General features: G+C 41.9%; 1 protein-coding gene across 3 annotated transcripts in view; it reads left to right on the top strand.

Moving 5' to 3' along the window:
* Positions 1–12,148, top strand: part of NEK5 (NIMA related kinase 5) — a 91,797-nt gene extending 79,649 nt beyond the window's left edge. For all 3 annotated transcript variants that reach the window (XM_073613250.1, XM_073613252.1, XM_073613251.1), the window contains exons 22-23: positions 4,376–4,490; positions 5,781–12,148. In XM_073613250.1, coding sequence (XP_073469351.1) covers positions 4,376–4,490; positions 5,781–6,150 — 485 coding nt within the window. In that variant the 3' untranslated portion in view covers positions 6,151–12,148. The remainder of the gene's footprint in view (positions 1–4,375; positions 4,491–5,780) is intronic.
* The last annotated feature ends 553 nt before the right edge of the window (positions 12,149–12,701 follow it).

The raw sequence follows: 12,701 nt of genomic DNA, 5'->3' as shown, positions 1-12,701 counted from the left end.
TCCAAAATCACAGCACATGTATTTGTGCATAAGCGATCGGCATCAAGGATACAATCAACTTGGCGCCGCATAGTGGTCTCATTGAGCGATTTAGTGCATGTACAAGGTTGCATAAAATATACAAATTACAATACCACAGCACAGCAAGAAAAACAAACAAATATTAATATGTAAAAACCATAGAAATTGTTATTAAGATGTTGCAATGTGAACATATGTTGGTGTCCCAGATGCCCGACGCGTTTCGTGTGGGATACATTCATCAGGGGCCAGATAGTCAGGGATTTCTAAAAGAGTAAAGCAACATGAAGTGAATCTAACTGATAGCGCATATTCACAGCGAAAAAGGGATGGGTCACCCTAAAACACTTACATGTGAGTAGTGCAGTGGGACATGACAAGTACAGAGCCAGGGCCAACAGGCATCTCTCCCGGGAGCTGAGGTGCAGCGGCATGCGCGCTGGCGAGCCAGATACACAAAGTCCCCCCCGAGGGACAGCATGGGAACCACAGAACCGACATGGATGGAATATCGACAAGGGGAAAACTAACTAAATATAATTAAGGTATTATAAGTATCCACATCCAACCATCGTGGACTGTGATCTATACACAAGTTAAAAAAGAAATTAAAACAAACAGCAAAGGCAAGACCAATTTCAACCAGCCAAAAAGATGGAAAAAGTGACAATATATGGGCTTACATGCATCCCAGGCAGGGGGTAAGGCACTGTGGATGGAGGGTAAGTAATGATGAACCATCTCGGAGCAGAGGCGCCCACGCTGTGTCGGGGGAGGCCAGATATACCCGACAGACACCACGTGCATGCTAGCCGCGTACACCAGCGTCACCCGAGCACGGCAGACGAAAGGGGAGGGGCTCCGGCTCCGACAGAAAACTCTGTCAGTAACCGGCGTCCGCGCTCCCCATCTGACTGGCTAACTGGAGGAACTCAAGCATCACGCCGTGACACCAGTGTTGGTCCATAGCCCTACATTGGATGTGAGAATCCAGAGGAACAGTCCATGGCCAAGCCATAGGGGAGTGCCATCTGTTGGGGGAGTGGAGAATCAGGTAAGTAAAACCACCTTTCCCCTTCCCTTAGACATAAGGGAGCACTTAACCCCTGCGATGCAGCTGCAGTCCCTCTGCAAGGGAGGATTGTTATTTTCCCCAGAGTTGGGCTTTAATTTACTAGGCGATTACTTATGAACAGGTCACAGATGTCTTTAGCATTCATAGCAGAATGCCTATGAGTTGGCCTGAGCAGTTCCTTTTTAACCAGTTCCTCACCCCCCATAGCAGATTTACTGCTACAGGGCAACTGTTCAATGTAGAATCACATAAATATACATGATTTCACACGTGCACACAGGTGGTGCGTGCAAGTGTGCCGCTGGCACGCCACTTCTGCTGTGATTAGTCAGAGCAGAAGCCGATCAGCGTGTGGTGGCCAATGGATGTCCACCATCACCTGCTAATCGGTGAGGAAAGATACAGGACGGAACTCTGCATATGTAAACAATGCAGAGCTTCGTCCTGTCAGCAGAGATGTGGTGGATGACCGTGCAATTGTCAGTTACGCAAGTAACGCAGTGCCGTATAGCAAAAATGGCTGGGTCATGAAGGGGGGTAAATCTTCTGGAGGTCAAGTGGGGTTAACAAACACTAGCAAAAAGTGTGCTTGTTCTAGAAACGGTAAATTGATTGTCAGAGTGCAGGTGGCAGGGGACAGAAGCAGCAGAGGGGGCAGAGCTGATTGTCATAGCGAAAGAGAGTGTGCAGGTGGCATGGGGACAGATATTGGGGGGGGCAGAAAGGGATGCGCTGTGAGTTTTTAGCTGGTTTTGTAATTACCAACCCTTCATTAAAGCAGATGAAGTGGAAAAAAAATGGTAAATAGTACTAAATGTGTGTGGCCTATCAGATTGTGCAATTCACTGCGTTTCAGTCAAGTTTCTCATTTGAATTCAAATTAACCCAAAATGTGCAGTGCTGTGAATGCAAAAACAAACAACAAAATTCTAATTCAAATATCAGTTGTGCAACTTATGTTAATACGTGACCAGTGCACCCTCAGTAAACTTTTTTTATACATAAAATTTATTATAGTGAGTCCATGTACAGTCCTCAAGGGCAATCCTTCACTCAATGGGTTAAAACTTTAGTTTGGAATCATACACAGTCTGTGAAACACCAGAGCACCTCTTCACCAAAATATACCTTCAGCTGTTCAAGAATCTTATATGCTCACCTGCATTGAGACCTCTCAATCGTAAGAGGTCTTAAATACAGGACCTCTTTACAAGCGTTCATGATTGCCCCATTCGGTTGGTTAGCAATATTCCAGACAGCCCCTTCCTGGAGTGCCTCAGCTAGAAATTAAACAGATATCTAAAGCTCTTTGTTTCAATCCACCTTTAATAAATATAAACAGCATATACTCACATAACTACAGGAAAAATACAGCATATAAGCGGTTAATACTGTGATTGTCAGTGATCAATCCTATGCCGCTCGGTTCCTTGCAGCTCACATTGACCTGGCACAGTGGCTACGCCGCAACATGGGTGTACCACCTTACACATTATGTCCCTAAGGGGTGGGACTTCATCAGAGGTGGGGTAAAGTCGAGCACCCCTCTGACATCATCACCGGTTGCTGTACCCGCTCGGTTGTGTTTTTGTATTTATAGCACTGAACATTTTGTTTTAACTTAAATTACATTGATTTTGTGTAGGTGGATCACAAAGTTTGTGCTAGAAGGCTTACTTTCATAGAATTTGAGAGAGGTTACATTGCTGGCCTGTGACACTTTATTTATTAAGATTGTCATTTGTTCGAGATTGAGAGAACTGCATTCAGACTATATCGAGCTCTCCTTCTGTTCAAGAATTGCAGCAAGACAGCTGTAAACTAATATGAAGGAACCCAAAATATCCACCTAAATTCATGTAAAGTTTATTTCACTGCAGCTCCAGGTGTGCCAGATCTGCTGTTCAACTTCTGGACCAGTTTACAGTATAAGAAAATGTCATACTATGAAATCAAAATAAAGTGTGAGTCCCCTTACGTGAAATTCATGTAGAGACCATAGTAAATATTGTTAAGAACCCCAGAATAACTTTACTCAACTAACCTGTCAAGGGGATGCCTAGACACACCCAGAGTCTAATTTACTTTATATTCCTAGCGGCTAAAATTGCCATTGCAAGAGCTTGGAAAAAGCCACTGGTTGTTCCGGTGATGATGAAGCGCAAACTCACTTGGATCATTTCAAACGAAAAGCTGCTTAGCATACTCAAGGATACCTCCCAACGGTTTGGGAGAGTCTGTAATCCTGGCTTTTTTTCTCCCCTCTTTTTTCTCCCTACTTTTCTCTTAGCATTTGATCCTTTCTTGTGCTTTCCTCCTTCTTCCTGTGCATGTCTCCTACCTTTTATGTGTTACCAACTATTCACTATACAAGAGTTTTTTTACTTTTTGGCTGGTAATGCTCTTTACAGGGCACTTTTCACCAAACCCCCCCCCCCTTTTTTTTTTTTTTTGGAGAGCCCGCAATTTTGTTTGTCAGTTCCTTCTCCTATTTGCATTGCTGTTATCCTTTTACTATGCTCTGAGAGATGTAACCTCACAATTATGCACAACCAGTGCTGCTTCTACTTATTTGTTGGTAATATACTCCATCTGGGTTGTGGACTCTCACTTCTTCTTCTGGAAAATGATGATATACCTGTTTTGGCTGCACCTCCTTTTTTGTGAAAAACTTTCAGTAAAAATTATTGAAACTTCAATAATTGAAATTCAATTGAAATTCATGAAGAGTGTCATGGATACTCTTTAGAAAAGTGTCTTGCTGTGGTACGACAAATGGTTGAACTTTTTCAAATTCATGTATGTGACGTATTGTTAAGGTGTATATGAATCTGCAGCCAATATCAGTTCCAGAGGAGAACTCCAGAGGTCAAAGAATTGGCTCAAACTTGCAGCACAACAATTACACACGGGACACAATCAAGAGTTTATTCCAAGATAGAAAAGGTCTTAAGTGGAGCAACTCCGTATTAATACCCTGGGTTTTTGAATAGGATGTCCAACAAGCTTATATAGATGTGATGTCCACAAAACATTTGGCTATGTAATGTATAAATTCTCAAATGGACAAGCTGTTTGAAATTTATCGCCATATGCGCTATAAGTCTTCATAACAATTAATAATAATTTCATGGTGAAAGTACTATTTCTTTGGAACCTATAAAATGTTCCCAGCTTCAGCTGTGGTCAGAGAAAAAGGTAACTGGTGTCACAGACATTCATTAGCAAATTTATAGTAATTTTACTTTTGGTTAATGACCAGTGTGAAATATTTCTTAGATGGAACACTGAAGAAGTGGCCTCCCGAACAGGTGGAAAAAGAGGAGGCAGAACAGACATCGGAAGAAGATTTGGATGAAGATCGATTTGAACCAAGATCTGATGATGAGGACACGTAAGAGCAACATAAATACTAAATAGATACTGTAAATTATTTAACGCTTGAAAAAGGACAGCAGTGAACAGTCTTAAATAAATAAATTAAACCTATTTTTGGGCTTCTGCCTTATGCCCTGTACACACAATAGTATTTTCCGATGGAAAATGTGTGATAGGACCTTGTTGTCGGAAATTCCGACCATGTGTGGGCTCCATCACACATTTTCCATAGGAATTTACGACACACAAAGTTTGAGAGCTTGCTATAAAATTTTCCGACAACAAAATCCGTTGTCGGAAATTCCGATTCACAAATCCGACACACAAAGTGCCACGCATGCTCAGAATAAATTAAGAAACTAAAGCTATTGGCTACTGCCCCGTTTATAGTCCCAATGTACGTGTTTTACGTCACCACGTTCAGAACGATCAGATTTTCCGACAACTTTGTGTGACCGTGTGTATGCAAGACAAGTTCGAGCCAACATCGTCAGAAAAAATCCATAGATTTTGTTGTCGGAATGTCCGATCAATGTCCGACCGTGTGTACAGGGCATTAGTGTCCCCTTAGATCAGAGGTAGGCAACCTCGGCACTCCAGCTGTGGTGAAACTAAAAATCCCATCATGCCTCTGCCTCTAGGAGTCATGACTGTGATTGTCAGGGTCTTGCAATGTCTCATGGGACTTATAGTTTCACCACAGCTGGAGGGCCGAGGTTGCCTACCCCTGCCTTAGATAATACCAGGGGTCTTACACATAAGACAAAATATGTGAAATATTGTGGCAACTGTGTCCTGAGCTCTTTTTCCAGATTTGGCATGGAGCCTGTGTATCAAAGAACAAAGAAAACTCTTTTGGGTGACTTCTAAGATGCTAATTCCCTGAAGGGTCATGATGCTCTCTGTTCACAACCCAGAATAAATATGGAGCTGTTTATGTTGGATATCCTGACCTGCATACTTGCAAGGGCATTACCAAGACAGCTTGAAAATTAACATATTCTTAAGCCTAGTACTGACAAGCCAAATGTTGGAACAGGCCAACATTTGACCCATGTGTATGGCAGCTGGTCCGACAGAAGCCAGCCGTTCAGCTGCGCATGCTGACGTGCATGGTGGAAAACCAGCAGTTGACCAACCCGCTGGGTTGAACGAAAAATAACTGATTGTGTACTAGGCTTTAAAAGTCTACAGTGGAAGCAGTATTTTCGTCATAACAGGTTCACTTAACATAAGTAACCTATTTTTTTACTCTTTGGTATCTCTTTTCAACCTGTTTAAATCATGTACATTTATTTTTTAACAGGACGTTTGAAGAGTCTGAAGAAGAGCTGGAGGTCATAGAGATTTTGGAAAAAGTTTTAACTTCCAGAGATGATATAGATGAGAATGATGAAAAGCAGACCAATAAAGATCCAACCATGGAAATATCCAATCATAACCATCAGAATCCAGATAATCTTGACCCTGTACAATTGGATCAGTTGAAATCAGAGGAAGCCATGGTGAAGAGCAGTCACAAGGACCAGATTACAGAGGAGAAAAATGGAGAGGTCTCTGATGTGACAAATCAGAATGCAGAGGAGGAAAAAGTAGAAGCTAAATCTCAGCTCTGCGCTCCATCATCTGTAGCCAGTAAAGACAATATGCAATCTCCTATTTGCTCTGTGGAGTGATCACACAGCAGTGAGCACCCATGACCAGCGATGGCTTCTGTGCAATGATACCTTTAAGTATGTGCCTTATAGCTGCAGTCTTGTTTTTGAGAGAACTGGAAACTATGGGAAGGCATATTTCATTTCTTATGGTAAAATATTTTCCCCAGTGTGCATAAATATGTACACTGAAGTTTGGAAAGCATTTGTTTGATTAACTAGTGGAAAAATTGAATTGTACCTTCTGTAACCTTTGAGTTAATTGAAAGATATTGCTGTTGATTGAAGATCAGCCATATACAAGTGGGTTATAGTGCCATCTACAGGTGTAGGATGCTAAGTGTACAAAAAAAAACTGACGACAGATCCCTTTGGTGGCTTAACCCCCACAACTGTCAGCAAATGTCAATTAGGTAGCAAGCAGTACAACATGAGAAAAAAGTTAGCATGTCTTGCATATCCATCCCGCAATGGTGGAAGAGAAATCCAAAAGTCTCTTATGGTGGATTACAAACAAGCAAGACCACAATCGAAGTAGCTTATACCTACAGGCAAATTCTGTTGGATATGGTGTGGCGAGACAATGTGAGGGAATGAAAAGGTCTTCATTAAAGTCAAAAGTGAAGCTAACTGTCAATAAAAAAAAATTCTTGATTTCAAAACCACCTTATCCTTACGTAGAATAAGGTCGGCTACACATCTAAAATCATCTTGATTATAGGGTCTTCAAAAAAAATCACATAACCGCAAATAAAGTAAGGGAAAACAGCAGGCAACAGTTAACGTGTTTTGCGTTTATTCATAGCTGACTTTTTTGAGTTTGGCAAGCTGTTTCAGTCAGAGGGAAACACAGCATTAAAGGTTACATTCAATGAGTTGTATAGAGGACCTCCAACACAAGTTTGGGGTTCTGTTACGGAACAGGGAGATACTGTAAGATATACTCAGTCCTTAGGGAATCGTAAAGTACACTTATGAGGTCTGCCACTGCAATATAAAACAGGGCTGTCATAATGAACCCTAATCTATACATCAAGGAGACATATGCGTTTGTTGGTTGACCTGATAAGACTACAAGTATCTATTTTAAACCAGCCTGTCTGCCAGAAACAAATCTGTCCATAATATTGCAAAGAGATTTGAGGTGGAGGAAATGGAAGGAGGCATAAGTGGCCCCAGGAGGGATGCATTCATACCGGAGACCGCCAAACAGGTGTCACAAAGCAAGTCACTCTGGGTGCGTCTAACTTTGTATAGCAACTAGGGCACGCAGAGGAAGAGCTCTGCTAATGATGGTTATCCACTGCCCAGTAAGGTAGCAGACGAGGGATCAGAAGCAGGTGCACCAAAACCATATCATAAAGCAAATTCCCCAAGATAACACAAATAGAGGATGAGCTCTATGAATGAGGGTTGGACACAATCGGGGTCCCCCGGAAATAGGATAAAACAAAAGAGCTGTGAATGCTGTAACAATAGGAAACAGCTGTCCCCTTAAGGTAAAATAGGGAGGACGAGCAGAAATGTCAGAGTGGAGGGCTGGGCTATAATTGCCATACAGGATAGCCTTAAGGACCCAAATATCCCGGGCTCTGCAGTTATATGGCCAGAGAAAATCTGTGGCAATGCAGGTTCTTATTTCTTAATGCTAGGGGGGAATTTGATACTTTCTGACAGTTTGGGGACTAAGTCACTTCAAGGAGCTTTCTTTCTAACTGCCTGTTTATTTTTTTTTTGTATACCTAGCATGCAACTCCTGTAGATGGCACTATAACCCACTTGTATATGGTTGATCTTCACTCAACAGGTGTGTCCCTCAATGAAAGAAAGAGAAATACCCATTGCCAGTTTAAAATCCTGCTCTACTTAAATTCGAACCTGCAATATTCTAGGAAACATATTGCGATAAAATACGGCGGGGGGGGGGGGATGATATTTTCTAAAGGCAAATCCACTGTGCACTACAAGTGCATTTGGAAGTGCAGTTGCTGTAGATCCGAGGGAAAGCTCTGCTGATCTCTATCATCCAATCATGTGCAAGCAAGAATGCTATCTTTTATTTTCCTTGCATATCCCATTTAGATTTACAGCAACTGCACTTCCAAGTGTACTTGTAGTGCACAGTGGATTTGCCTTTAGTAAATAAACCCCATAGGCTGCTTACTCATTTTTTGGGGCTGTAGTATTGAGGCCCTTAAAGCAGGAAAATTCATTGCCAAAAAAAATAAATCTTAAAGACAGGTCCAAAGGCTGTAAAGGTATTATACTAACCTCCCTGGTGGTCACCTTCTCCAGTCTGTACTCCATTAAATCCTCACAGCCTCCATCAGACTCTTTAGCATTCACGTTCCTGTGTTCCCCATCATGTTCTGTGGTTTCATCTACTATGCACAATGCTTTGCTTGACAAGGAAATTCAGGAATCGGAATCTTCTCTAAGTTTTGAATGCTGGAGAGTTGGATGGAGATTATAGTACATTCATGGAGAGTGGAAACATGGGCTACCGGAGAGGCGAGTGCAATACCTCTTCTTTTGCAAAGATCTGCTTTTAGGATTTATCTGGTGATGAGTAATATACTATGCTCGAGTTACAATCTCATCTCTACCATATATACATATAACAGGGGTTGTTCTACCAGTTCTTTATAGGTGAGAGTGAGTTATGGAACTTCATCTGACATGTTATGTTGTTAGAGCTCTGAAGATAAGTAGTAGTATATGCTTTTAGGCCCTGTTCACATTTTGGGCAATGGGCAATTAGGAATCATAGGCAGAATTGTTGCGTTTCTGTCTGTGATTCCAAATCACGGCAGATCACACAACAAATTCATCCTGAATGTCACCCTAATTGTGGTGCAATTTTTGGCGTGATTGTTGCGTGACAAAACAAGTGTGTAAAATCAAGTGAATGGGCTGCCCTATGTGTGGTACGCAGAAACACATGTGAGTTGTGCTTTTAAAATCACAAGTGAGAACTTGTGTTCCCACTACGGGCCTGAGAGTCCTAACAATTTGTGTTTGTAGTGGGTGGAGCTATGCTAGTGGGAGGGGCTATGCTTTAATGCTTTCTAAGTGAGTATTAGTACTGTAGGATTTTTTTTTGTAGTACTGCCATGTTATGCCACAGTAGTCATTGTCAAATGCTTCTTGCCTGAGTTGCACTAAAGTTTTCCCTCTATATACCTGTAATGGATCATTTACTAAGACCTGCAGGTTCAGGGCTGATTATAAATTATGTGAAATACACAAATAAGATTAAAATGCATATGCGTTGATATATATGAATATAAATCATTGATAAAAATATAGGATTATAGAGTAGTTATGTGATCCCTAAGATCATTATGATTTCTGCATCTACAGCTCCTAAAAGATGACAAACCTCCCAAACCAGGGGCAGACTGACCATTAGGGCACTCGAGCACTGCCCGAGGGCCTGGGGCCAGCAGGGGGCACCATGAGATTCCCCCTGTCTGTCCCAATCTCTGCTTATCCCAGAGCCCAGTGCCGGAACAAGTCCTAGCACTGAGCTCTGGTAACTAGGCTGACAGGGGCTGACAGGGGCTAGCTAGTGTCGGCAGTGAGTCAGGATATCGTCTGTGCCCAGGTTATCTCCCTCAGTGATTCCCCTCTGTGGCAGCTGAGCCGACATCTCTCCCTCCTGAGCCTGCACACAGCTCACTGAGGAACCTCCTCCTCTGCTCCAAATTACACAGACAGGAGGGGGAGGAGCCAGGGCGAAGAGATCTTACACTGCAGGAGGTCTGTGTATAGTTTGTGGCTAGGGGGTTGGGGGACAGGTAACACATGGAGAAGTGATGGGAAAGGGGGGTATAAGAGAAAATGTGCTTGGGGGGTGTCTTTGAGGGAAGAGGACATATGCTAGTAGGGGGGATTTCGAATCCAAGCCCCCTTCCCCAAAGCAAAGAGTTGCCACTTGCCCCTCTCTGCTCCCATCCCAGGGATCCCTCTCTGCTCCCATCCCAGGGGCCCCTCTCTGCTCCCATCCCAGGGGCTCCTCTCTGCTCCCATCCCATGGGCCCCTCTCTGCTCCCATCCCAGGGATCCCTCTCTGCTCCCATCCCAGGGGCCCCTCTCTGCTCCCATCCCAGGGGCTCCTCTCTGCTCCCATCCCAGGGGCTCCTCTCTGTTCCCATCCCAGGGGCCCCTCTTTGCTCCCATCCCAGGGATCCCTCTCTGCTCCCATCCCAGGGATCCCTCTCTGCCCCCATCCCAGGAATCCCTCTCTGCTCCCATCTGCTGTTTGTCATCTATGCGTTTTGTTTTAGCCAGTGGAAATCACTAGGGGATGTAGATCAGCTAAAAACCCATGAAAAAACCCCTGTAAAAATGCCTGAAAAAACAGTCAAATCAGGGCATTCCCATTGAAGTCTATGGGGACAAAAATGCTTAGTTCTGTCTGAAAAGTAGCTCATATACTTTTTTGAGTGACAGGCATTTTGCTACAAGCAGCAAAATGCTCAAATGTGAACAGTGGCCATTAAAATTAATCGGATTTTGCTTGTTGAGCGTTTTTGAGCTTCGAGCTCATGTGTGAACGAGACCTTAGAACCTCTGTCAAGCCTTTAATGCGTGTATCCATCATGCCCTGACGCATAAGGTGTGCCCTGGACAGAAGGTGAGGGGAAGTCTCCCAAATGAAAACACAGATAGCATTAGAACTTTACACTTTCTGATCCTTCTGCACTGTAGTTGGGGACGTCTTTGTATTGTTTTTTTTTTTTTTGTCTGGAATTAGTTATTAAAGTGACCCTGTCATTCGGTATTACCTTTGAAAATAGCCATATCTGGAGAAGAAACCACTACTTACATTTCCAGCTGTCTACACTAAAAGAATGTGAGAAATACTGACTGAGGACAGAAGGAATAATGACACTATTTGGAGTGTTGATCTGGGTCCCCCTGCAGTGTTCAGTGGTTCCTCCCTCTATCCTGCACCTATTACAGGAAACAGTAGTGAAGTGGAGGTCAGAGGGAAGAACCACTGAACACTGCAGGGGACCCAAGAAATAAACTCTAATGGACATGCTGTCTTTTCTTGGAACTTCAGTTGGGGACTTCTCTCAAATGAAATGATGTTCTGGCAGTACAGCAAATGGTATTAACTTGTTTATTTTTTCAGGTAATGATATTTTTAAATGTAATACCTAATGATAGTATTGATTAAAGGATCAGTGTAGTGCATTGTGTGAGCCCACTGAAAAATGACAAGAAACTTTTTTGGATATCAGTTTATTGCACAATGTTATATAACACTTATACTGTTGACTTCGTATACCCGTGTTGGTGTACGCCGCTTCTCAACTTGGTGTCTTAAGTGTTTGTTTGTCATAAAAGTTTTCAATAAAAGCTATCTGATTAAAAAAAAAAACTAGCTGAAGCCTACACAGCAAAAAGTTAAATACAATTTATTTATTAATAATTAGAAATTACAAAGCCGCAAATGAGGCCACAACTAATGCACCCAAAGCACCAACCCAACGCCCTATCCTGCCCTGCCCATGTAAATGCTTAGCTGCAAAAAGAAATATGTAACAACTTCAACATTTTGCGGTTTATTGTTTACTTTCAGGCTGCACATTTGCTTAAAATTGCACTTGTCCATGAAAAAATTGAATCGTGTGCTTGTATAGAATGTACATTATCTTAAAAAAAAAAAAAAAAAAAATTGTGGTCATGGATGACACTAGTGTAAGAACCCTTAGCTTTAGTATAGAGTAGAATCTGCAAACTGGTACAAACTGCAAGCAAATTCTGGCTGCAGCTGCCATCAGAACCAGCTATACGGTTAAAAGGTATTTTGTTTGATTTCTGTAAAATGAACGTAATGAATGTAATGAAACCATTTCAGTGTATGTATTTTGGAGGAATTTTACTTGAACAACCTGTTTCAGTTCACACAGCAGCATTTCAATAATGTATAATGTTAAATGACCGTTTGCATTCTCATCACTCGTTATGTGCTTGGTTTTTTAATAAACTTAAACTTTTTATCTGATGAATCGTGTGCTTGTATAGAATGTATGTCAATGGATGACTGATTAAAACCCTTTCATGACTAAGCCTATTTCTTTGTTGCTTACAAGTTAAAAATCAGTATTTTTTGCTAGAAAATTACTTAGAATTACTTAGAACACATATATATATATATATTTTAGCAGAGACCCTAGAGAATAAAATGGCGATCGTTGCAATATTTTATGTCACACTGTATTTGCGCAGCGGTCTTTCAAACGCAATTTTTTAGGAAAAAAGACACTTTCATGAATAAAAAAAAAACAGTAAAGTTAGCCCAATTTTTTTATATAGTGTAAAGGTTGAGTAAATAGATACCTAACATGTCACACTTTTAAATTGCGCACATGAAATGGCGACAAACTACTGTACCTAAAAATCTCCATAGGCGGCGCTGTAAAAAAAAAAGAACAGTTACCAGGTTAGAGTTACAGAGGAGATCTAGTGCTAGAATTAATGCTCTCACTCTGACGATCGTGGCAATACCTCACGTGTGTGATTTGAACACCATTTACATATTCGTGCGCGACTTACGT

The sequence above is a fragment of the Aquarana catesbeiana genome, linkage group LG02, assembly GCF_042186555.1.
Source record: "Aquarana catesbeiana isolate 2022-GZ linkage group LG02, ASM4218655v1, whole genome shotgun sequence".
NCBI lineage: Eukaryota > Metazoa > Chordata > Amphibia > Anura > Ranidae > Aquarana > Aquarana catesbeiana.
The sequence above is the reverse complement of the archived record's forward strand: the minus strand, read 5'-3'. Positions and strand labels throughout refer to the sequence as shown.